Source organism: Podarcis tiliguerta, assembly GCF_965153285.1.
Source record: "Podarcis tiliguerta genome assembly, chromosome: 1".
In the NCBI taxonomy this organism is placed as follows: domain Eukaryota; kingdom Metazoa; phylum Chordata; class Lepidosauria; order Squamata; family Lacertidae; genus Podarcis; species Podarcis tiliguerta.
This window is the reverse complement of record NC_139534.1, coordinates 91,779,297-91,806,380: the sequence shown is the minus strand read 5'-3', so window position 1 is coordinate 91,806,380 and position 27,084 is coordinate 91,779,297. Positions and strand designations below refer to the sequence as shown.

Below are 27,084 nucleotides of genomic sequence, written 5' to 3'. Positions count from 1 at the left end.
GGTTTATTTATATACTTTTTTCAGCCCAGAGGCAAACAGCATATGAATACACAAGGAAAAGACAATGAAAGCACAGTAAATACAGTCAATCAATTAAATAAATGCAAAATATAAAGGTCACCAAATACTCACCAGTCACACAGGTCTGCATGAGTTTGCGAGCTGTATTCGTATTCTCACCAGAGATGTAGCTCTAAGAGAGTCATGCTACCTTTTAGCAAATTCTATTAGTTTTCTGAATACAAATCTAAATGTTCATTTGAGTTTGGGCTTTTTTCTTGACCTCAAATTTCTCAGCTGTGATGGGCAGCTCTTGCATTTGATCAGGGCCAAAACCTCTGCTGTGCCACTAACCCAAATAGGCTTCTTAACAAGTTATGACTCTCTGACGCCTTCCCTATCATTGCATCAACATGATGTGTACATGTATTACTGCAGCAAATTGAATCTAAGAGATCCATATGATAATGGATTCTGTATGTCAGTTGCTGCAGTTCCCTTTGACATTATTGCATTATTTGTAACCCACTCCACCCACTGTGGGCTGTGTAATCCCACATAAACACAACAGCATGCAATTTTGTGCATGGAATGTTATCACTGACTTCAAGGAACAGCAATCTTAAGTTTTTCCAACAGCAATCTTAAGTTTTTCCTAATTTAGACAACAGTCTAAAGTAAAATAACCATTCCATTGATGTTATTATGAGTTTGTGGGTGCCAGACACTTAATCAAATTCTGAAAGCCAAATAAGTCAGGCCAGCTTCCTTATGAGGTAATCACCTTGGATGATGAGCCATTAAGAAAACAAAAGGGAAGATGATGGCCTGTGAAGAAAGCTAAAGGGAGGCTGCTTTGGATGGGGCCACTCCTCCAGCTTAGAGTTAAAGCAGGGGTTTAGAGTTGGCTGGGATGTGACCTGGAGGAAAAAGGGACTCAGCTATACAGCTACAAATAAAATGTTTTGTATTGTAAAGTGCATTATACAAATTTGACACCAGATGGCGATGGTGAGCTATGGCAAATTCAATACATTTTTCAAAACATTTTTTTATAAAGCATTTTCACAATTATTTTTTTATGTGTCTAGATTTCACCAAGGTTGTAGTGTGGTAAAGGTGGCAAGCTGGAGAGATGGTAAGAGCCATGGCTGATTTCTGCTGATATCCAAGGCTTTGGATATGGGAGAAACAACACCCTAGTGGGGTGTAAATCCTGTGTACCCCTCCATCCTAGGCTCAGGTTGTATATATGTGTAAATAAACCATATAGCTTAAAGACACCATAGTCTCCACTGTACTTCACTTCCAAAAGGATACGCGAACCCTGAGTGAGTGCCTGGAACCCCTGGAATCTCACACTTCTGGGAGATTGGGGTCGCATGCAACAATAGCATATCCTTCCAGAAATATAGATTAATTGGCTACAAAGACAATTAAATGGGAAACACCGGTTATTTCCAAAGGGAACATCAGTTCTTCACAATAGTCCTTTCTCTGGGCTTTACCTCTCTGATCCATATCTGCAGCCTCCTTGAGGCTGAAACAGGTCCATGAACTTTGATGATGCCTCTTCCCTGGATGGAGGATGGAGAGTGTGTGCAGCAGGTGGCTTTCTTGTGGCTGCAATGTCCCTTATTGTAGTCTCATAGGAAGCTCCCTTATACAAAATCAGACCACTGTTGCCTACACTGTCTGGAAGTTTCAGACACAAGCCTCTTCCAGCCCTACCTAGAGAAGAAGCAATTGAACCTGGGACTTTCTGCATGCAAAGCAGATGCTGTACCCTTGAGCTATTGTCCTCCCAAGTGGTGGGTGAGTCAAGGTCAAAAATGTGCTGTTGCTCCACCCACCAAACACTGTTGCCCACCAACCACTTGCAGGACGCAGCCCTCAGAAGTTTGCACAAGCCCGCTCACCCTTTGCGGGCTGTGGCTTTGCGGGATGGAGGAGGCTGTGCCTATCAGGAACCGGATCCTAGCCTGACCCTGCTTTGGCAAATGAGGATTCAGGCTGGGGGTGGAGCCAATGGAGCTGACGGTGGGCCTCCCTCGGATCTGCCCTTTGCCCATTTAAGCAGCCAGCACCTGGGGCTCAGCCTGTTTGTTCCTCCCCCAGATGGCAGTCCCTGCAGGGGTCACCCTATTGGATGTAAGTCTTAGGAACCACCGCCTGGATTGACCGCGCGTCACTTCCGGCGGGTGGGCCGGAAGTACCGTATTTTTCGCTCTATACCATAAGATGCACCTAGTTTTTGGAGGAGGAAAACAGGAAAAAAAATATTCTGAATCCCAGAAGCCAGAGCAGCAAGAGGGATCGCTGCACAGCCTGCATTCGCTCCATAAGACGCACACACATTTCCCCTTACTTTTTAGGAGGGAAAAAGTGAGTCTTACAGAGCAAAAAATACGGTATTTAGATTGTCCCATGCCCAAGCCAAACCTCTTTCATCCGTATTCAATAAAGTTGTGGCTTTTTTTGACCCAAAACCAGTCTTATTGGTCTCTTATTATACAGGCTGGGGTATAGGAAGTCCAATGCAAGAGGAAATCTCAGGCCCTCAGGCTGAAAACATTTTCTCTCTCCAAGAAGGGTTGCTATATCTTGAAGAGCAAAAAAGAGGACAGCCTGAGCCACTGCCCGTCCATGCAGGGAAAAGAGGCGCGTGGGGCTGCTGTCACGCCTGTGTGCCTCTTTCTCGGCTCGGTCCGGCCACGGCATGTAGAGCAGCCCAAGCCCAATCTGCTTACACCTGAGCCAACCCCCCTCCGAAATAAAAAGACCCCAAACCAGGACATTGCCTTTAAAATGTAAACAAAACCCCTGATGGGCATGTTGGCCCCTCAAAAGAGGACATGAGGACATGTCTGGGATTTCTCGGACACATGGCAACCCTACTCCAACATAACCTTTGTAGAAGCAATCATATGCATTGCTAGGTTCAGGGCTAATAGTCTTTTCAAAATCGAAGAAATGCACCCCCCAGATTTAATTAGCAGATAGTGGGTGATGGACATCTGCCAAATTTAATTAGGAACAGTTGAGCGATTGAGTAGACATTTGTGCTGGGTAGAAAGACTGAGGTGATACTGATGGATGAACATGAGACAGAAGCATGATTCTGTTGCACAACAGGACATGTCGTCCTGAGAATAATTAAGCATTCTTAATTGGAAACATGGCTGCATCCAAGAGATTTTATTGACTTCCATTTTAATTGGCAGTATTTATGTGATACTCAGAGTACTGAGTCAGCTTTCAGGTTGCTCTGTTACTGCAATTGAATACTTGAAGAAAGCTGCTAGAAATAATACGGTACTGCTCATAAGAACATAAGAAAAGCCCTCTTGATACAGGCCAGTGGCCTATTTAGCTTAGCATCCAGTTTCCCCAGATGTTCATGAGAAGCCCAAAAGCAGGAAGAGCATTTCTCAAGTCAGAAACTAGATACGCTCCATTACGTTCATCATTATTACCAAACTGAACCAACAGGTTTTATCTAATCTTACAAATAATAACTTGAGCCAACAAGCATGTTTTCTTTAATATTGATGAATTAACCACAAAAGCCAAACAGAGCAGCAGCAGAAGCACAAGCCACACTGCTGAGTTCAGGCTGCTGTCAATAAATTAAGTATTAAAATAATCTAGTCGCGTTGACTTTGGAAATGCCATTTGCTACTTATAGATACAGAATCGTGTGTACAGTGCCAAGCCTTCCGTTTCAGTTATGTGTTTCTACATCATTACCAGAATTCACAGGATGTTCCAACGTTACAAACAAATTAGTTCTGTAAGATTGCCACCTTTGTTCTGGCAAAATACAGGATAGGGCAGGGTGGGGCGGTTGGGGGCGATTCCCCACCCCCCAACCTGGTGCTGAAGTGACTCAAAAGCAATCCATTACAATCTATTGCAGCCTAAGTGGATGACCCCTCTGGAATTTAACACAAATGCACGCATGCATGCACGCACGTGCACACACACACACAAATTAGTAAATCTGTCTGTGCTTGGTTACCCAGAGGTTAAATGCATGTCTTTTCCCACACCCATTCAAACACATGCATTTGGAGAGGATCCCTAACTTGGCAGAGAGAGACAGAGACAGAAACAGAGAGGGAGACAGACACACACACACACACACACACACAGAGAGAGAGAGAGAGAGAGAGAGAGAGAGAGAAGACCTGAAATACAGGACAAAACTGTATCAATGCAGGACACAGCATTTTACATTGAAATACAGGAAAAATCCTGTATTATACAGGATAGGTGGCAACTCTAATGGTGCCAAGCACTGTGCATTCCCATGCAAAACACTGCTTTTCATGTGGCACAGTCTGAATCTGCCACTTAAAAGCCTCTCACAAAGCAGCTGCAGCCCCACATTGGCACCCAATTCCTTTTGTTATTGGACTATCTCAGAATAGGCAGGTTAAATAAACTCCACATCTATAGCAGTTGTCAAGGACAGGTTGGATGAGGAGGAGTGGTGGGAGCCTGCCTCCCAAAAGCCCCCTAGGAGGGCTCCGAAGATGATACCTTAGAGTCTGGAGCCTGGTGGTGGGACACTGAGGAGCAGTCAGCAGAAGGGATGAGCTGGGAGCTGCTAGAAACAGGAGACTTGAGTCATCAAGGGACCTCAGGAGAAGGAGGGCCCTCCAGGACAGGATTAGAAGCTGAGAGTCACAGCATGCACACAGACAGTCCCAGTCTGCTTTCTTGGTATGGCACAAGTGGAAGTGTGGATAAGCTCCTACGCTGGAGTAAACACACACAAGGATGTGCTGGGAGATCACTGAAGGTTGCTTTCAAATGTCAGCACCTCCCCCGTCCAATAGTAACAGCAAACCCAGAAATGAAATGTAAGAGATGATACCTGTTACATAAGGGATCTGGAGCTATATTATAAGTTTTGCATGACAATTGGTTTGTTCCTGAGATAAGAACATAATAGTAGCCCTGCTGGATCAGAGCCGAAGTCCATCCAAGTCTGCCACCCTGTTCTCATCTTGGCTAACCAGATGTCTATGGGAAGTCCATGGACAGGATACGAACACAATAATCCTTAATCCTGCTAAGTACAGATAGATCCACAGCAACCAACTTGGGAGAATCAGCACAGCTGGTGCTGAGTTTTCAAATAAGTGACATGCTGATTTAGAATCTCAGTCACTCAAAAAAGCACAAGCAGTCTTGGGAAAAGATAACTTTTGTTGACATCCTGAATTGCTTGGCTTATCCCGTAGGGCCCCTTGGTCCAAACCAAAGTTCAGTGAGATTTACGAGCGCTCAGAGAGCTTGGGTCCATATTGCAGCATCTCATTTCGTGCATTGCTTCAGTTTTTTTCTCTGTTCCACTGCCATATGCAAAGCTTCCAGGATCATACGTTGGTTATTCAGAATATTGTATTCACTCAGTTTCACTAGCTGATCATACTCTTCGTCAGTGAATGTCAGGGAGAAAGTAGAGTAAGGGGTGCACTTACTGGAGACATCGACTTTGCCTTCTTTCATTTCTGATGGAGAGCGTTTAACACCTATGAAAAAATTGCAGTAAGGTAGTGCTGTAAGAATGGGATTTACCAAAATTAAGTTCATACATGCATATTCAGCAGCTGCTAAGGCACACAGATTTCCTGTGGAAATTGTTCTGTTTGACTGAAGACATGTTTTCTTCTCTGTGAACTGCTCTGATACCTCCGGGTATAGGGTGGTATATAAATTCTACTACTACTACTACTGTTTAAAAACTGAATTTCTTGGATTGTATGCTAGTGGTACTGTTACTGAGGCTTGATACATCCATGCTAGGAAATTAAGACCCTTCATATATTGTACAAGGGGCTTTTCTGCAGTGAGTAGCAAGTAATTATCTCTCCCCCCTCTACTTATATCTATCTATCTCTATCTCTATCTCTATCATCTCTATCTATCTCTATCATCTCTATCTATCTCTATCATCTCTATCTATCTCTATCATCTATCTCTATCATCTATCTCTATCATCTCTCTCTATCATCTATCTCTATCATCTCTCTCTATCTCTATCATCTCTCTCTATCTCTATCTCTATCTCTTTATCTAGAATTGTCATCAGGACTGCAGTGCACAGGGAGAAGAGGTGTACTCCTTCCATCTCCAGCTATGATCTGGACCAAAGTCCTCCTTGGCATGGCTATGAAGCTTAGGATAAAAATGGGAGCTTTCCCCCAAAGTCTTATAGACATCCGTGGGGGTGGGGGAAGGTTGTGGATCGCGGCTGAAAAAGGAACTGATGATCTGATGACAATCTGGGGCCCCTGTGCCTGTAGTTCATTAATTAAAGCAGGGGAGTGAAACAAGAATTAGTTGCACACTGTGCATTTTGTGAAATGACTAGTTTGGCCATTGCTGAAAACATAGAAGAAGAGTAGGTTCCATTTACAACTCTGCTATAGTGTTAAGAGAACTGTTTTATTCAATCAAAAGCAAAACAAAAAAAAAGGTGAAAGACAGTGAGATCTTGATGAAACAGCATGCCTCACACCTCTGATCCAAGGAGATAAACAAGGCATTTTCAGGAATTGATCAGTCTAATAAGGAACTGAGGAGGTTAAGGGGTTCCATGAGCCAAGTTTATGAGCATTACAAATGCAGAGTTGTTGAACAAGACGCCTGGTGCAAGGTGCCTGAGTATTATTAGTGTGCTGGTGGCTGACCAGCCACCACTACCAGATGATGAGCAAACTCTGCCACCTGCCAGTGCCAACCATCTGACTATCACACTGCCTCATGAATACAGATTTAACTTATTTATTTATTCAATGTATTTCTAGCGCGCCTTTCTCCCGAGTTGGGATTCAGTCAAGGTGGTTTACAACATTTTAGAAACATCCGTTATAAAATACAGAATAATTAAAACAAGCAGCTAGTTAAAAATGATAATTAAAATACATCACAACATATCTAAAGCTAGCATTTTAAATATAATTTGCCCTGGCAGCAGCCCAATGATCAGCATCGTCTGCACCTTAGTTTCCAAAGGCCCGACCTAACAGCAAGGTCTTAGAGAACAATGGTGGGAAGGATTAGCTTTTAGGAGGCAGGTCCATTCGACTTCAAAAAGCCAGTTTAAGCTCAGCCAACGTCAGCTAGACTTGCCATGGTAAGGCTGGCACTGGCAGTACTTTCTTTGAAGCTAGACTTCCTTAGCTGTGCTAAAGAAGATGCACAGTTGTGGGTCCTCATAAGATATATAACTGAGTTCAAATCTGCAGATTTTGTCATTTCTGAGGACAGACGCTTGACTCTAGTGGTTTTTAGAGGAATTTATTTGCTTCCAAAATGTGTGGGGGGGGGGATGGCTTTTCTGTGTGTCTCCCTTTCCTCTGTTATCCTCTTTCTCCTCATCTGTAAACATGTAGATAATAAATCACTAAATACAGAACTTTATAAGTATAATGTACAAATAATAAATAAATAAATAAATAAATAAATATAACAACAACAACAACAACAACAACAATGGCATACCGGGTGCTTTGTAGTAGCGAAAGCTATCATTCACTTGTGGGAAAAATACTAATATTGGTGCTTCTGGATTCTCTGCATTGTCAAACAAATAGCATTCCTTCAAGTGTTTGTCATCTTCATGTATCACAGCTTTGGGAAATGGGATTCCTTGTTCTGCAAAATACTTGCATGACTGTTCCAGCGGCTAGGTGGAAAAAAGTAGTAGTAGTAGTAATAACTATTATTACTTATACTCCACCCATCTGACTGGGTCACTCCAGCCACTCTGGGTGGTTAGTAATATAATAGTATGCTAAATGTGGAAAGGCTTATTTTAAATCCAGTACTCCTCATTTCTCTGTACAATTTCCTTCCAAGAGCAGACACCTACCAGAACTCTCTTTGAAACTCCCCGGGGAAATGCTAGCTACTAAGAGGTGACACAAAGTAGGTGAGGGATCAGGGGAAATTATTTTACAGTATCTTGTCTCTGCACAGCCTGTCCTACGAGAAACAATGTGTTCCTTGTGTCCTTAGGCTCTGTGTTAGTAGTTTCTCCTGAACATTCTGTGACATCATAGCAATTCAGATGTCAGGGCAGGATGATTCACGGTCAGAGACATTTACAGTAACCCCAGCCTCCAACTTATTCAAGGGCTTTCTCTTAGTCTTTTCTTACTCCTGCAGCTTGTTTCCTGAGTCAAACTTGCTCTCGTCTCTCAGCTTCCTCCTTACCTTCTTTTCTAGACCTCCTCTTTCCAGTACCTTTCCTCTTCTCTCTCCTCCCCCCACAACTGAAACTTGCCTTAGATATGTCCGAAGGAAGATAGGAGTTGGAGGGAAAGGATACAGGGCCCTTGGACTGTGATATAGGGACTGTGATATAGGGTACCTTGGAAGTCAAACAGAATCCCTTCTGGAAGTCCGTTCAACTTCCAAAACATTTGGAAACCAAAGCGTGGCTTCTGATTGGCTGCAGGAAGCTCCTACAGCCAATCAGAAGCCATGGAAGCTGCACCAGATATTCAGCTTCTGAAAATCGTTTGAAAATTGGAACACTCACTTCCAGGAGACAATTTGTTTGGGACCCAAGGCATTCGGGATCCAAGTACGACGGTACTTAGCTATAGCCATGATTTATGATACTCATCATCTATAGAGATGGGCAGAAATGGGAAAGATGCATTTCTCACCAACTTCTGTGATCCTGCACTGTAATTTAGATGTATGATAATGTCTGCCTTCCGCTCTTTTCTCAGTATAGGTGCAACACTTGTATTGATGAAGAATCCAGTATCTACTAGTGACAAGTACTCTTCTGTTTGAGTCAGCTGATTGGGTGAAGAAGCATCGAGTATAGTACCTAAATGGCAAAACAGAATCAGTTTTAAGTGGAACAGAGTAAGCTCGAATTTTCATTGCCACAGAGGCAATCTTCTCCAACCTGGAGTTTTCTTTGTACCTACTCAACTTTAAAGAAGAGCCGTACTTAGAAATTTTCTCCTACAACTTCTCTTCTTCAGTTTCAGATGTTGAGTGCTTTCCAAATATTGTCTAAAGTTTCAATTATTTGCCTAAGGGTGGAATTAGGCTTTGCTTTAATAAACACAGGTCCCCAAACTAGAGCTGTCCAGTAACGACTCCTAAAAATTCTCCACCTATTTTGGGGCAAACAACTTCTCCAATGGTTTCTTGGGTGTGGGGGCTAACCATTGGCAATTGCAATAGCACAGCTTCTGTCTTTTTTCCTAAGATTTTTTGCTCTTGCTGTAGATAGCAGTGCCAGCAATTGCATGGCAGCATGGCCACCATTTTGCATGCTACAAAATGCCCTGGACCTAGCATCATTCCAGAGAATTGGGGTAGGAGGGAGATGGAGACTATTCAGAGAAAATTCTGCAAAGTGGCTATCCATTTCTAGAAGAGTGGTGGTGGTCGTGGGGGGAATCTCATTTATTTTTTAGAATATTTATATGATAATTACAGCTCTGCTCTTCTTTAAAGGAAGCACTATCAAGTATGTGGCACAAATTCAACAAATGTAACTTTACTGGGAACTGATATAAGTAATGAGTCAAGGTATTACCTTCTTAATTTCTGAGCTGCTATTAAAGGTACGGGAGCAAGCCCCTCCCAAAACAGGTAGCAACCCTAGCTATAACCCAATGTAGAATCATTTCTATTTGCTATTATCAATGCAATGCTATTATATATTTCTGCAACCAGCTCTGAATCTCATTATCAGATGATTTATGCCATTACTGTGCTTTGGAGACACCAATTAAACAAGGACAGCAGTTCGTAAGGTCACAGCTAATTAATCCGAAAAAGTATAAATACACTTTAATGCACAGCACCTCATGTAGTGAATTTAGGAACAAAGCATCAACACTATATAATGGGTTACACAATAGCCAATGTAGTGCCCTCCAGATATCATTGGACTACAGCTCCCATCATCCTTGACCCTTGACCTCTCTGCCTGGGGCTCATGGGAGGGGCACAATAACTAGGCAAAGACCCATTGAAGCTCAGTTAGCACACAGCCACTGCCACCTAATGCATTCAAGTCCATAGCATGATCTAGCATGTACACAAACAATAACACGACATACCCATGGACTGGACATTTGGGTGGAATGTTGAGTGAGGAGCCTTGGCAAGCAGTGTGCTTATTCTAATTTCAGACTGAGCTCAGGCAGCATGTTTTTTACATTAGAATATATATATCCCAAATGATAATACCTTTCCATCTACGGAAACTGTCATTCTCAAGGTAACCATTGTCCAGTTGGAGAGCTCTGAGAAAATTGTGGTACTGGGCAACTGATAGGCGATCAGTAAGCACATCTCTAAATGCACTGGATAGCGGTCCAGCAGGGGTGTACAGATGTGTCTTTTGATCATGTGGTCGAGGGGGTAGATGAGGCTCTGTATCTACAAAGGGAAAGCAGCAACGATGAATTTATAAAATTTATAAATTTCTGAAACTACAATCCTTTCCAAACTACAATCCTTTCCAAAAGAGAAATATTTTGTGAAAGTGTCTGCTCAATCAGCAAAAGCAGAAAATCATTTTGAGCCCTCATTCAAAATCATCGTTTAACATTAAACACACACACACACACACAATTTAGAGCTTCAGTTGTCTAATACAAGGATGACTAAATCTGAAAACATTTAGACAAATCTGAAAACATATAGACAAATGTGCTTACAAGGAGCCAACATTAATAATATACAGGCAGCAAAGTTCCAAAATATTTGTTCATTGCTCACAGATCAGTTTAGAACACCATCAATAGGTCAAAGGCCACTTAGGAAAATAACTAACCAATGTCAGCTATTTGGTCTTGTGTCCACTTGTGCCAGAAGTCCTCTGGGGTTTGAGAATTATTCCAGAAATACAGCAAATTCAGGGAATATATACTACTCCACATTCCTGTACAGTGAGGGATAATTGATAACAATTTAGCATTATTCTACTGAAAAAATACTATTTAATTTTTGCAGTAAATTGCACAGTTTAATCAGAGCACACATTGCAATCTCCATGTTCAAACAGACGCATGCTTAAGAAACTATGATGAAGGCAGAACGGTCCTTGCTTTTAGGAATTCCATTTGTGCCATTGTAGCTCATGCCCCAGAGCAGGCATTTTGGCAGGCCCCCGGCAGGGCCCTCTGTCCAACTTAGCCCCCCAAGACCTGGGGCAAGTGTGCACCTGGCTACCCCCCACTCTCCTCAGGCTTGCCCTAGAGGACTGGGGCACAGCAGGAATCCTCTACCACCATGTGGTCAGAAGAAGAGATTGACTGTGGGCTGCAAACTATTTGCCAAGGGTCCTGGAGGGCTTCCATACACTCTGCCATATGTGCTGTATCTTCTATGCACTGTGCTCAGTCTTCTCTTTGCATCACACAGCCACCCCTGTAGTAACCTCAGGCTAGGGTGGGGAGGCAGTTCTTCCTCCTCCGCCCTTCCAGTACTGCAGTCTTGCTCAACTCTGGGCATCTCCTTCCTGTCCGCAGCCTCATTGGCCTTAAATAGGCTACCACCGGCTGCACATGCTCCATATCTTGAGACACCCAAGTCTTCTGATGCCTGGCATTGTGCTGACAATGTATCAATTGCCCTGCCGCCATTTGCCTCTGCTGTACCTACCCTTGTGTCAGCAGATTATTTGTGGCGGCTTGCCCATTCTGCTTTAATGGGTTGGCTAAGGCAAGTACAGGGTGTATTCTTTCAGTTGTGTGGGTGTGTAAACTCAGAACATGTTTGCCTTTCTTTCCACTAATCAGGGGACTCTGTGAGCGCTACTGTGATTATGAATCAGAGCCACACACCCACACAATTCACTGGTAGCATTGGACAAATCATTATCCCTTCACAGATTATAAGCATTGTTTCAATCCTTACTTCATCTACATTACCTTAGCATTTGTTACAGTGGAAGGGATCCTGACATAACATATGCAAAGTTATTTTAACACTGAACAAATAATGCCAGACATCAGAGTTGTGGCCCAGAGTAGCTCCTGGTATAGGCCTCTGTCATGCACAAATACTTAGTGACTGAAGCTATGGGAGATTCTCTAGCCATCAAAAGCACGAGGCTTGCATCTCTTCTTTCTGCTGTGATATCATTGCATAGTGAATTTCCCTGCCTCCAGAAATGCCAGCCAATGAAGTTAAGGTAGGGATAGAGAAACTCACCTGACGATATCTTGTTGGGCTACAAGGCAAAAAAGAGGAGCAGATTCAAGGCTGCTGTTTTCAGTGGCGGAGAACTTACTAACTAGTTTCTGCTTCAGTCTAAGGAGGTCAATAGGGTTAAAGGCAGCACAGCAATCTTAGCGAAGTAGTCAGAAGCAAGAAAAATGCATGTGCTATAGTGAGCTAATGCCCCTCTCTCATTGCTTGCGAGCTATGAATTACAAAGCTCCTGGCTCTAATATCAATTCTCCTATGAACTCACTAGGTAGTCACTGTTCCTCAGTTCCCAGTCCCATAGGAGGACAGTAGTATTGGCCCACCCTACAATGTTGTTGAATTACTGAGATAATCTCTGTGTAGCATCCTGAGTGTTCTAAGGTGCTCTTAAGGATTAATAATAATAATAATAATAATAATAATAATAATAATAATAATTTATTTGTACCCCACCCATCTGGCTGGGTTTCCCCAGCCACTCTGGACAGCTTCCAACAGAGACTAAAAATACTTTAAAATGTCACACATTAAAAACTTCCCTAAACAGGGCTGCCTTCAGATGTCTTCTAAATGTCAGGTAGTTGTTTATCTCTTTGACATCTGACGGGAGGGCGTTCCACAGGGCAGGCGCCACTACCGAGAAGGCCCTCTGCCTGATTCCCTGTAGCTTTGCTTCTCACAGTGAGGGAACCGCCAGAAGGCCCTCAGCACTGGACCTGAGTGTCCAGGCTGAGTGATGGGGGTGGAGACGCTCCTTCAGGTATACTGGGCCGAGGCCGTACAATTGGGGTACAATTGTATAGAGGTACCTGAACTATAAAGGGACGCGGGTGGTGCTGTGGGTAAAAGCCTCAGCGCCTAGGGCTTGCTGATCGAAAGGTTCGAATCCCCGCGGCGGGGTGCGCTCCCGTTGTTCGGTCCCAGCGCCTGCCAACCTAGCAGTTCAAAAGCACTCCCGGGTGCAAGTAGATAAATAGGGACCTTGTGCGGCTCTGGCTCGCCAGAGCAGCGATGTTACGCTGACCCGGAAGTGTCTCCGGACAGCACTGGCCCCCGGCCTCTTTGAGTGAGATGGGCGCACAACCCTAGAGTCTGTCAAGACTGGCCCGTACGGGCAGGGGTACCTTTACCTGAACTATAGAAGATGGAGAAGCTCTATACAGTCAGCAAAACAAGACCTGGAGCTGACTGTGGCTCAGATCATCAGCTTCTTATAGCAAAATTCAAGCTTAAACTGAAGAAAGTAGGAAAAACCACTGGGCTGGTAAGATACAATCTAAGTCAAATCCCTTATGAATACACAGTGGAAGTGAGGAACAGGTTTAAGGATTTAGATTTGGTGGACAGAGTGCCTGAAGAACTATGGATGGAGGCTCGTAACATTATACAGGAGGCAGCAAATAAAACCATCCCAATGAAAAGGAAATGCAAGAAAGCAAAGTGGCTGTCCAACGAGGACATAGCGGGAGAGAGAAGGCAAGCAAAATGTGAGGGAAATAGTGAAAGATACAGGAAACTGAATGCAGATTTCCAAAAAATAGCAAGGAGAGACAAGAAGGCCTTCTTAAACGAGCAATGCAAAGAAATAGAGGAAAACAATAGAATGGGAAAAACCAGAGATCTGTTCAAGAAAATTGGAGATATGAAAGGTACATTTCGTACAAGATTACCATAATAAAAGACAAAAGTAGAAAGGACCTAACAGAAGCAGAAGACATCAAGAAGAGGTGGCAAGAATACAGAGGAATTACACCAGAAAGAAATGGATGTCTCGTACACCCCAGGTAGTGTGGTTGCTGACCTTGAGCCAGACATCCTAGAGAGTGAAGTCAAATGGGGCTTAGAAAGCACTGCTAATAACAAGGCCAGTGGAAGTGATGATATTCCAGCTGAACTATTTAAAATTTTAAAAGATGATGCTGTTAAGGTGCTACACTCAATATTCCAGAAAATTTGGAAAACTCAGCACTGGCCAGAGGATTGGAGAAGGTCAGTCTACATCCCAATCCCAAAGAAGGGCAGTGCCAAAGAATGCTCCAACTACCGCACAATTGCACTCATTTCACATGTTAGCAAGGTTATGCTTAAAATTCTACAAGGCAGGCTTAAGCAGTATGTGGACCGAGAACTCCCAGAAGTGCAAGCTGGATTTTGAAGGGGCAGAGGAACCAGAGACCAAATTGCAAACATGTGCTGGATTAAGGAGAAAGCTAGAGAGTTCCAGAAAGACATCTACTTCTGCTTCATTGACTATGCAAAAGCCTTTGACTGTGATGTATGGAAGTGAGAGGTGGACCATAAAGAAGGCTGATCGCCGAAGAATTGATGCTTTTGAATTATGGTGCTGGAGGAGACTCTTGAGAGTCCCATGGACTGCAAGAAGATCAAACCTCTCCATTCTGAAGGAAATCAGCCCTGAGTTCTCACTGGAAGGACAGATCCTGAAGCTGAGGCTCCAATACTTTGGCCACCTCATGAGATGAGAAGACTCCCTGGAAAAGACCCTGATGTTGGGAAAGATGGAGGGCACAAGGTGAAGGGGATGACAGAGGACGAGATGGTTGGACAGTGTTCTCAAAGCTACAAACATGAGTCTGACCAAACTGTGGGAGGCAGTGGAAGACAGGAGTGCCTGGCATGCTCTGGTCCATGGGGTCACGAAGAGTCGGACACGACTAAATGACTAAACAACAACAACAACAACAACAACAACAACAACCTGAACTATTGTACAGAGATTGTTGAACTTAACATTAAAGATAACAGTCTGTTTTCCTTTCGTTTCCCACTGTCTTGACTAGTTCTACCAATACTAAACAATGACTGTGGAACTGGTTGAGTGACAATTTGGGCTACAGTTGTAGCTTATTGATATTTCTAGTTTCTGAGAATCACAGTTGAGGAGAGTGCAGTTGTGCTCAGGTCCTGGTTTCAGGTTTTCCACAGGCATCTGGTTGGCCACTGTGGGAACAGGCTGTCTCATCCAGCAGGCCCTTCTTATGTTTCAGCTAGCATTTATGCCTTAAACTGACCTATTCATAGAAAAGGTAATTCATTACAGTTTTGGTGTGGGTTTCAGATACCCTACATGCTCATGTACATCAATATGATTTTAGACAGCTCATACAGCTCTGTTACTACCCATACTACATGGACTTGATTGCTAAATTGGTTATATTATTGCTACTTCATTATTAAACAAAAATCATAAGAACCTTGTAGGTAACAGATCCGAGTCTCTGGAATCCTCTTCATCAGACGCCCCATAAAGAATTCACTTCCAAAATCTTCAGCACGGACAAAAGCTCCATATTTTAGTATCCCCACTTCATAGGGTGTGAACTCAACCCATTCTGCAGTTACAATCACATTTACAAGAACATGAGCAAAGTGTTCTCTCTCTCTCTCCTCTCTCTCTCTCTCTCTCTCTCTCTCTCCATCTATGAATTAAGACACATTTTCTTCTTTAGCTTAACTTATAGCTCAGCCTATCCAAAGAAATCACAGTGTGCAGTAGCACACTTGTTGCTCACATTAAAGCATAGCTTGGTTAAATGTCATGTGCAAACTAGGTCACTGCATTATAAGGGCTTAGCCACAGTTACCTTTCTTTCCTCTGTGCTTTCTAGGCATGGTCTGTGCTTTAAAGCTCTATGTCCAAGCGCTCTATTTATTTATTTATTTTGCTTTGGAGCTTTCCCTACGAAAACCACTCTTTACTGCTCTACTGGAGCAAATGGCAATCCACGGAAAGCCCAAATTGCCATTCGTTGTGCTCCAGCTTTAAAGAGCAGGTTTTTGTGGGGAAAGTTCTGGTGCAAAAAGAGAGAGCACTCAGACATGGAGCTTTAAAGTGTGGACCTGTACCTGGAAAATATGGAGCAAAATGTAAGTGTGGAGAAGCCTCAACTCTGAAGCAGACCTTAGGTGGAAACTGCAAGCCAGCTAGAGCATACCCTCCAACATTCCTCAGATGAAAAGAGGGACATTTCTCACTCCCCCCAACTGAGCCTCCTCAACCCCCCATTTTTGTCATCCCCACCACCACCACACCAATGGGACACAGAACACATGCCCTCCACTGTCCTGAGACAACCCCTTAATCCCAGTTTTATTTTATTCTTTGGTAGATTTACAAAGTGTGTTCTCCCTCATGGAGAGCACAGGTTGCGTGCGGGGCTGACAAGACACCTCACTGTTACTAGGCAAATGGCTTGGCCATCCTTTAAGCAGGGGCGGGCTGTTACTGGGGAAATCTAGATGTTGCCATTTGCTGATTGACAGCCCTATTTGTTAAATACAATGCTCGCAGCCAAGAACTTCCTCTTTTCACTGCTTACTTCGGATCACCCGCCCTCCCTTCCCTAATTTTAGGCTGTTTGCTTGACCTTGCTATGCCTGTCATGGGGTCGTCTGCTTTGGGGCAGGGGCCCGGTAGGAATTTTGTCCATTTGGCTGATTAGTGTGTGCCACTTGGTTTTTGCCTACTGCGTAGCAAATCGTCACAACTTGTAAGGTTTGCGGTTAGGCATTGATCTTGGAATTGGTTGGTGGAGGGGTATGGATTCGGCTGTGCCTGCCCCTCCAAAATGCTGCTGCTGCTGCTTCTTCAAGGGTTTTCTGTTAAAGGAACCCAGGGGCTCCCCATGTTTTTGTCCGAAACCCCCTGGGAAGGGGCTAGGCCTCTGGGAGCATTCTGGGGAGAGGTGAGGCATTCTGGGGAGAGGTGAGGCATGGTTCCCAGTCCCGTGTCTCTCCCCAGGTGACTTACCCTTGCTGACTTCGCGGGGGGTGCGAATGTCAGAGCTGTCCCCGTGCGGGGTGAGTTAGTGCTACCAATGCCTAAGCAACCACTCACATTGCTGTAATTTGAATAAAGTTGTGGCCAGAATTATGCCAAAAACCTTAAACAAAAATTAAGTGTCAATTGTGTTTTTCTTTGGGGGGGTGTCTTGGGGACCTTGACGCACAAAAAGAAAAACACACACAAATAAATAAATTTAAGAAAGGGGCAAGATTAGACGCAGATGCACAAAGCATTATTATTATTATTATTATTATTATTATTAATCAAGACTCCTTGTGCTCCCCTCCCCCTTTTTCCTGCCCAGGGCAGCCCTGCCCTCAGCCAGCCCCTCAGAGCCAGCACGTCACACGGGCCTGGGCCTTGCAGCAGCAGCAGCAGCCTCTCCTCCTCCTCCTCATCTGCTCTCCAGCAGCCGCTACAAGCTGCCCATGGGAGGAAGTTGGCAGCAGCAGCCATGGAGAGGCAAGAGGATGCTCCCCTCTGCCGTCGCTTGGCAGGAGCTCTGGCTCACCCTCCTCTTTGAGCTCCATTGTGGAGGAAATTCCGGGATCAGCAGTTGCGGAACATTCCGGGATCAGATCAGAAGCCGGGATGGCTTTTGTAATTCCAGGATTGTCCCTTGAAAATCAGGGCAGTTTGAGGGTATGCTAGAGTGATCTCTTTTATGTTTCTACACATCTGCAGGAACAGCATTCTCAGTGGGGTTATGATACCCACATTGCCTCTGGACTTCATGTAGTTATTACATTTGTACCCAACTTTTGGGACGCTTGTGGCACTGTGGGTTAAATCACAGAGCCTAGGACTTGCCGATCAGAAGGTTGGCAGTTCGAATCCCCGTGACGGGGTGAGCTCCCGTTGCTCAGTCCCTGCTCCTGCCAACCTAGCAGTTCAAAAGCATGTCAAAGTGCAAGTAGATAAATAGGTACCGCTCCGGTGGGAAGGTAAACGGTGTTTCCGTGTGCTGCTCTGGTTCGCCAGAAGCGGCTTAGTCATGCTGGCCACATGACCCGGAAGCTGTACGCTGGCTCCATCGGCCAATAAAGCGAGATGAGCGCCGCAACCCCAGAGTTGGCCACGACTGGACCTAATGGTCAGGGGTCCCTTTACCTTTACCCAACTTTTACATAGTTGGTTAAGGTGGCTTTCCAATCATGAGGCAATACCAAACTCCTACTCCCTCATTTTTCTCTCACAAAAAACAATTGGAGATGAGGATCTAGCGACAGATTAAAAAACAAAAATATCCTACCATTGAAATCCAGAGTGCTGTACTTCTCTTTCACATTGATTGCAGTGTAGATTGGTAAAGGGTTCTGGCCCTCATTAATTGCTTGCTGCTGATCAGACAGTTTATGGTTGTCTTTCTGTGTTGATTGAAAGAAATATAAGATTGGCTCAGGAAAAAGAAAGTGGTCTAATGCAGAGGTTTTCAAACTTTTTGAGTCCACGGCTCCCTTAACCAACTACATTCTTTCTGCGGCACCCCTGTGGGGCTCAGGAGCCCAGTTAGGTCACTCCTTGTCTGCAGAGCTGGCAGCCCCTCACCTCTTTTCAAATGCCCTCTTGGAGTGTTCCCTCAGCCTCATCTCCTCTCCCCTCTTTTTGGGAGTACTCCAGGCAGCCACTGCTGCCATCCCTGGTCTCTGGGCTCCCCACCCCAGCTCCAGAGAGAGGTACCTCCTCACATTGCCTCACAGGGGCTTGGGACTTGTCTGTCTATTCCCAACAGCAAGGGCTGGCAGACTGGCTGGCTGGGCTCTCTCACCCACTTGCTTGCTTACTCCAAGGCCACCTCAGCTTCTGGCAATCAGGACCCCCTGGCCAGCTCCAGAGGCACCACTCCCCTGAGGAGCTTGTAGGCAGGGCTGCTGCAACAAACAACTGTGCAAGCCTTGGGGAGGCAGAGATGTGAGAGGGCATCAGAGGAGGGAGGCTAGGACAGAAGGACAGAGGCCAGTGTTGTCTGTGGCACCCCTGGCCATCATTCAAGGCACCCCAGGGTGCCATGGAACACAGGTTGAACACAGGTCCAATGTGATTCTGGCATCACATTGTGAGCCAAATAGACTGTTATACTGAGGAGCAACATCTCTGAGCATAATGAAGGTTTCATTTAAGCATCATATTCTCCATTAATTTGTTAATTTGTTGTTGTTTCTAATGCTGAGCCTGGAGGCAGATTATTTTTTGAGGCAGTTGAGTGCAAGGTGAATGATTATTGTTCATGCTTTATGCACTCACCCTACTTTCGCCTCTGGCACAACAGGCTTTGTGGGTTGGTTTTTGTTTTTTCCCGTATTCTTTCAATTATCCACAAAATTTATTTGACCATAGGGGGCACGAGACAACAAAACTGTGAGTGTACTATGATGGCAGCAGTGACCTTCTCAAACCCAGTTCCTGTCAGCCTAGCTTTTCCACACTAGCATCTCTCCCAACTCAATGGCCTAGATTTATAAATGTCTAAGTTATATCCAGTATGCCTGGATGATCTGTGCTATTTAACAGGCTAAAAATAAACGCAACAAAAGTACTGTACCCCATCATGTAACAAATATTCAATAAGGAGCCCCCATAGGTCTATACAGGATGTCTTTTGTCCCTCTTCTTTCCGCTCATGCAGCTGTCTGTTGTAATATTTCAAACGCTCTATGGAAAAGCCATCCAGCTTGCACTTGGTCACATGTCTTTTCACCTCTTTGATTTGCTCGTCCAAATCTTTTTTGGACCAACAAGCATCTCTGTACAAGTTCCCCATGGTCCTGAGAAAGGAAAGACATGGAAGGACAGTGTGAGAACATAAGCTTACACAGTTTGGTACCTTCCAGTTGTTTTGCTTGGATGAGGGCTGCTATGTTGCTTGATCCTGGAATCCATTTGGATGTAGTTCCTTTTAGCAACACATCCTGTTTCCAATAGCGGTGCCAGACAGATGCCTCTAGGAAGTCCACAAGTCAACGGCTCTCCTATTGTACCCTAATGGTATTCTAAAGGTATGCTATCTCTCAACATGGGATTTCTATTTAGTGATCATAGCTGCTAGCTATTGATAAACAGTTATGGAAAGAGGAACTTTATTTTGTCTATTCCAAACCTACAAATACATTTAGTTGGCAACTTCAGATTCTAGTCTTATTTGCATCACTACAGATTCTTGGGGAATTGATGGCTTTTAATGAAAGGGCTGGTGCCATGCTATTTTTTATCACATTTCACTTCTAACATTGATTTCAGTGGGTCTACTGCAAGTTCATTGCAAATAAGTCTAGATCCAGCCAAGTATGTAAATGACTCTGCTGGCTCCTGTGTCTTCAAGTTAGAACAACACTGGAAAAGGTTCACAAACAATAGCAAGCCAGAGCTTTGATACTGATATAGATCAGGGATTCCGTTTTATGTTCAGCCAAGCAGTTAAGTAACCTACAGATCAAACAAGGCTAACTTCTATAACTCCACATAGAACCCAATGTCTGTGTCCTTACCATGTTGTGCCAGACAAACCGGTTAAGTATGTAGCACAATCTAAGAGATTTAACTTCTGAAGACCTCGTAGGCTTCCATACAACGCAGTCAGTGATCTTGTACTGCCCCCTGTCGTCATAATTGCAACTACTGGAACCTGCAATGCATAAACAAGCAAGCTAGAGCACACGAAGACGCAGGGACACTTCACATATGGACACCATTATGACCTCTGTGCAGATGGCGGCCCCATGAACCCATGAGGGGTCTGGCCTCCCTGCTGTGGTATGATGGGATCTGGCAAAGTAAATCTGCAGCTAATCTATTTCTGGATTAGAAGAGACTGGCAGCAAGAAAGAAATGCGCTGTTAGGACCCATCATGCTTGATGATGCAAAAGAGGAAACTGATAATTCACTGTTAATATTTTCTACTCCACAGAGCCTTTATAAAGGTGGTAATTAATTAATTAATTAAGCAATATAGAAGAGATAAATTACAAACTGCAAAGAATGAATCAGCTGTTCTTCATTATTATTCAGGCAGTTATTCTGCCAGTTTGTGATATTAGTAAACAGTTGCTTCATACCCAGTTTCACAGCTAGCCTATTTTTCTTTTAGACATTGCATATCAGTGCATTCCATAACCAGGCTAACTGAAAATACGATCTCTCTCACACCCCTCTCATTCATTTGTTTTGGTCAATGCCTTCTTTAAAGTCTCCTCCGTGTCACAACTTCTCCTCCCCACCATAAGCCTATTTGCAGACCACAGTTTCATACACGTTTTACCAATTTGCATAGAAAATCTCATCTATGGTAATGCATGAAGTGTGGCATGACTGTATACATATTTGGACAGCTGTCTGTAATATGTAATCATGACATGCAACACACATGTCACACATCTCGTGATATGCATGCCCCCTTTGAAATTAATTTGCATGTAAGCAATATATTACTTTAAAAAAACAAACAAACTAGAGATGACTGTGGAAAACCAGGCTAATGCACAAGAAACTGAAGTATTTTAATTATGGCTGTCAATCAATAAAATAAATTGCAGAATCTGCTTTTTAACCAGTGAACTGATTATTCTGTTTGAAGACATTTGCACATTACGAACACCTTAGTAGGGATGGGTTTTTTTAGATCCTGAAGCAATCTAAACTTGGAATATAACTTGTAATTTTGGAAAACAACAGCTACCACTCCTGAATGGAAGGTCACTTTCATCAACTTCATTCTCTGCCCCACACCCCAATCTGGTCCAGCAGTGGCGTAGCGTGGGTTGTCAGCACCCGGGGCAAGGCAAGTAATTTGCGCCCCCTAACTCTAACCCCCAGATGTTACACCCGGTGCGGCCGGCCCCCCCCTGCACCCCCACGCTACTCCACTGTGGTCCAGAGAGTTGGGGGTGGGGGAAACAACCCAGAACAGATTTAAGGGAGGAGTGGGAGAAGGAGTGGGGAGAAACTTCCATTGCCCAAGTGTATATCCTTGTGCTGATGGGATGTTTAATTAGTGCTCCACTGGTTTCGAGCAGTCATGTGCTCTTAAAAATCTCAACCCTAGTAATCATCACTGCTCCTTCCTGCACTGATTAAAATTCAAAGAGAACACAGTTGGCTAAGCAGTATAAAAGTATAATGAATCAAATAAATAAAATTGCTCTCTGTGCCACAACTGATAAAAACTTTAGCTGACTACTGATTTAAACCCTTCATTTTTAATTAAGTCTTGCTGATTTCAATGGGAGGGTTTAGTGCATGCTTAAGCAATTACTTTAACAGTCGCTTTACTAATTGCATGCTTAACTCATTACATGGGTCTGAAGCCTGGGAAACCTGATAGATAATAACTATTATTAAATGTCATCACCACTGGTGTTGTCGAGATCAGCAGAACATGCAAAGGAAGGGGCAACAACAAGAAGCCGAAAAAGTCAAAGGAAAAATGGGAAGCCTCCAATTGATGCTAAAAGTGGAAATGTTTATTGAAACATTCAGTATGCCCAGTGTGTCAGGAATATCAAAACATATCAACCATTGGAGAGTCCCTGTCAGTCAGGGTAGAAAATACTGAACTCAATGGGCCCATGGTATCTCTCTCTGTGGTTTCAGACTGGAGACACTCCCAGTCCTATTTGTAGAATGCCCTTCCCATAGAGGCTCACCTGGAACCTGCACTGAATATTTCTCAGCACCATGCAAAAACGTTTCTCATCAACCAGGCTTTCGGCTGAATAACACTCTATGGCTTTTAAAATGTGTTTGTGGGAGGGAGGTTATTGTTTCGTTTTTATTATGTATTTTGAATTCTCATTATGTATTTTTCTGTTCTGTGGGATCTTTGGGATCCCGCTGTGGGATTTATTATTTATACCCCACCCATCTGGCTGGGTTTCCCCAGCCACTCTGGGCGGCTCTCAACAGAAAATTAAAAACACGATAAAATGTCACAAGGCGAAAAAGAGGCGAAAAAGAGGAGCAGATTCAAGGCTGCTGTTTTCAGTGGCGGAGAACTTACTAACTAGTTTCTTCTTCAGTCTAATGAGGTCAATAGGGTTAAAGGCAGCACAGCAATCTGAGCGAAGTAGTCAGATGCAAGAAAAATACATGTGCTATGGTGAGCTCTCATTCCTTGTGATACTACCGAGAAGGCCCTCTGCCTCTGCCTGGTTCCCTGTAACCTCACTTCTCATTGGGAGGGAACCTCCAGAAGGCCCTCGGAGCTGGACCTCAGAGTCCAGAATGCAAATTTAATAAATAAATAATACCGTATTTTTCGCTCTATAAGACACACTTTTTCCTCTCCAAAAATTAAGGGGAAATGTGTGTGCGTCTTATGGAGCGAATACAGGCTCCATGGCTTCAGGGATAGTCACCAGAAGACTCCGGAGGCTTTGTGTTGCTTTCGCTGAAGCCAGGAGAGCAAAAGGGATCAGTGCACACCGATCCCTCTTGCTCTCCTGGCTTCGCTTCGCTGGAGAGGCGCTGCGCAGCTTTCCCTCTCTGCGCAGCACCCCTTCAGCGAAGCAGGAGGAGAAATGGAAGGGGCTCCGTTCCTCCTGCCACTTTGCTGAAGGGGCGCTGCGCAGAGAGGGAGATAATTTTTTTCCGTGTTCTCCCCCTCTAAAACTAGGTGCGTCTTATGGTCCGGTGAGTCCTATAGAGCAAAAAATACGGTACTTGGAAATGCCAAGGACTGAACCTGGGAACTTCTGCATGCAAGCAGATGTTATGCTATTGAGCTGCAGCCCTTTTAGCCTGCATTTTATTATGCTTGCTTTCATCTCAGAGGACGAGAAATTAGAATGGGCGACTAAGCCAATTTCAGCAGGGCACATGAATGAATGAATAATGGCATGAATGTGATACCGCTTTGGGCAGTTGCTTGGAAAATTCAGCGTTTACTCAAGCCTTGGAAAAGATGGCATCGTTGTTGAATTATTCCTCGTGCGCACAGTGGCCAGTTCAGATGCAGCACTCTGACAACGTAACACTAAATCACTGCAGAGAACAGGAAAGCAACTTTGTATGGGAGGCTACCACAGTGGTGTGCTGACCATGACACACATTATTCTTGCTCCCAGACTCTCTCTGCAATTTCCGTTCCACATATTGTGATAATTCATACAGCAGCGATAGCCAGAGTTCTGCATCACGTACCTCATGATCCTGCAGATCCTTTTCTAGTTTGAGAACATTTTTCAACGCCCCAGCAACAATCTTCTGCCTTTTGCACAAGAAATCTTGCTCCTGTGTACAAAGGCCATATCCCAAGCGCACATCTAGGTCAGTCTGGCTGGAATAGCCACACAGAAGGTGGTAGGGGGAACACAGGCATATTGTATCTCAGAATCTGTTTCAGAACTTTTAAAAGGTGCTACTCATCCAAGAGTCAAGCTTAGAGACTGCTTGCCAACATCCCTGAGCTGACCAATTAACAAAATGTGTGGCAGGCGAAGCCTCATGGGGCATCAAGTCATTTGCTTTCACAAGGCAGCAAGGCTTATGTGGTGGTTTTTACACAGCAGTGATTTCGATTAAAAAGACTAAGCAGAACGACACCACAAAAGTGTGGCTTACTAGAACTCTAAAGCTATAGGGTACATCAGCCCTCTCTGTATAAAATGTGACTCTTGTTATATAGATGCAAACTCTGTTTATTCAATAAATGTTAGGTACAGTGCTCATACTGCATACAAATGACTAATATCCTGAACACATGGCTAATCTCCTGTAAGAATATTTCTCCAACAGACAGACAAGTAGAAAAATAGTTAAGATTATAGCTATCCAACACAGGAAGGATCTCTTACCAGACTTCTGTTTTCACATGCAATGCCATTTTTTTATTCTGAAAAAACAAAAACAGAATGCAAACACAAATTTCACTCCTAGGAATATATTGCCTCCCTTTGAAACAAGGTGCATAGATGCCCTGAGTCAGTTCTGAAGATGCATGCATGTAAACAGAATTCTTTTGGAAGATTCAAGAAAGACAAAAAATATACTTATTCAGTATGAAATTCACTCACACATGATGTAGTGATGGGCCACCATCAGTGCTATTCTTTTAGAAAAAGAGGCACCAGAATTCACCACCATCCTGTGTAGCTTTAAAAGAGGATTAGAGAATTCATAGAATCATAGAATCATAGAGTTGGAAGAGACCACAAGGGTCATCGAGTCCAACCCCCTGCCAAGCAGGAAACACCATCAGAGCACTCCTGACATATGGTTGTCAAGCCTCTGCTTAAAGACCTCCAAAGAAGGAGACTCCACCACACTCCTTGGCAGCAAATTCCACTGTCGAACAGCTCTTACTGTCAGGAAGTTCTTCCTAATGTTTAGGTGGAATCTTCTTTCTTGTAGTTTGTATCCATTGCTCCGTGTCCGCTTCTCTGGAGCAGCAGAAAACAACCTTTCTCCCTCCTCTATGTGACATCCTTTTATATATTTGAACATGGCTATCATATCACCCCTTAACCTCCTCTTCTCCAGGCTAAACATGCCCAGCTCCCTTAGCCGATCCTCATAAGGCATTGTTTCCAGGCCTTTGACCATTTTGGTTGCCCTCCTCTGTACACGTTCCAGTTTGTCAGTGACCTTCTTGAACTGTGGTGCCCAGAACTGGACACAGTACTCCAGGTGAGGTCTGACCAGGGCAGAATACAGTGGCACTATAACTTCCCTTGATCTAGATGCTATACTCCTATTGATGCAGCCCAGAATTGCATTGGCTTTTTTAGCTGCCGCGTCACACTGTTGGCTCATGTTAAGTTTGTGGTCAACCAAGACTCCTAGATCCTTTTCACATGTACTGCTCTCAAGCCAGGTGTCACCCATCTTGTATTTGTGCCTCTCATTTTTTTTGCCCAAGTGCAATACTTTACATTTCTCCCTGTTAAAATTCATCTTGTTTGTTTTGGCCCAGTTCTCTAATCTGTCAAGGTCGTTTTGAAGTGTGATCCTGTCTTCTGGGGTGTTAGCCACCCCTCCCAGTTTGGTGTCATCTGCAAATTTGATCAGGATGCCCTTGAGTCCATCATCCAAGTCGTTGATAAAGATGTTGAATAAGACCGGGCCCAAGACAGAACCCTGTGGCACCCCACTAGTCACTCTTCTCCAGGATGAAGAGGAACCATTGATGAGCACCCTTTGGGTCCGGTCAGTCAGCCAGTTACAAATTCACTGAGTGGTAGCATAGTCAAGACTTATTCTCAATTCCTTGAGAATAAGCCTATCACTTGCTCTTAACCATGTTCCATCTTCAGTGTACCGGTTTCTGGGCATCACAAATGGGGAGAATGTGGTTGCACTTAGGTTCTAAGAACATAAGAAGAGCCTGCTGGATTGAGCCAATGGCCTGTCTAATCCAGCATCCTGTTTTTACCATGACCAATCAGATGCCCGAAAGCAGCACCTGAGCACAACAGCACAGTCCCCACCTGTGAGTGGGCTTCCCATCAGAATCTGGTTGGCCACTGTGATAACAGAATGCTGGTTTAGATAGTTCTTTGGTTTGTCTCGGAAAGGGTTCTTAGGTTCAAACATTCCACTTACTGGGTTGGAAACCTTGGGCATAAATCTTAACACAAATTCAGATAAATATTGAAAGGAGGATACAGGGGTGAGGAACTTTTTCCAGTCTCAGAGTCACATTGTCTCATGAACAACCTTCTATATTCCTCAAGGTCCATAAATAACAACAGCCTAGTGGTCCCAGGCCCTAAGGAAGTTAGATTGGCTTCAACCAGAGCCAGGGCCTTTTCAACTCTGGCTCCGGCCTGGTGGAATGCTCTGCCTCATGAGACCAGGGCCCTGCAGGATCTGATTTCTTTCCGCAGGGCCTGTAAGGCAGAGTTGTTCCACCTGGCCTTTGGCTTGGAGCCAATTTGATTCCCTCCCTCCCTCTCTTTCTTTTTTCTTTTCCTTCTCCTCCTGCGATGAGGCTACATTTTAATATTTTAATGTTCCATTATTTTAATGTTGTATTTTACTTTTGTTTTTAAGTTGTAATCATTCATCTTGTTTTTATTATTGCTTGTAAGCCGCTCTGAGCCCGGTCTTGGCTGGGGAGGGCGGGGTATAAATA

The 27,084-nt window shown here is 44.1% G+C and overlaps 1 protein-coding gene across 4 annotated transcripts in view; it reads right to left on the bottom strand.

The window, feature by feature from the left end:
* Nucleotides 1-3,299: 3,299 nt before the first annotated feature.
* The window catches only part of LOC310681947 (cytosolic phospholipase A2 epsilon-like), a gene marked incomplete at its 5' end in the record, with an annotated part of 42,062 nt that continues 18,277 nt past the window's right edge, over nt 3,300-27,084 (bottom strand). For all 4 annotated transcript variants that reach the window (XM_083450136.1, XM_083450138.1, XM_083450139.1 and 1 more), the window contains 11 exons: nt 3,300-5,543; nt 7,519-7,702; nt 8,691-8,860; nt 10,243-10,434; nt 10,832-10,939; nt 15,426-15,563; nt 18,270-18,384; nt 19,560-19,782; nt 20,503-20,639; nt 24,153-24,288; nt 24,806-24,843. In XM_083450136.1, the coding sequence (XP_083306262.1) occupies nt 5,326-5,543; nt 7,519-7,702; nt 8,691-8,860; nt 10,243-10,434; nt 10,832-10,939; nt 15,426-15,563; nt 18,270-18,384; nt 19,560-19,782; nt 20,503-20,639; nt 24,153-24,288; nt 24,806-24,843 (1,659 nt within the window). In that variant the 3' untranslated portion in view covers nt 3,300-5,325. The remainder of the gene's footprint in view (nt 5,544-7,518; nt 7,703-8,690; nt 8,861-10,242; nt 10,435-10,831; nt 10,940-15,425; nt 15,564-18,269; nt 18,385-19,559; nt 19,783-20,502; nt 20,640-24,152; nt 24,289-24,805; nt 24,844-27,084) is intronic.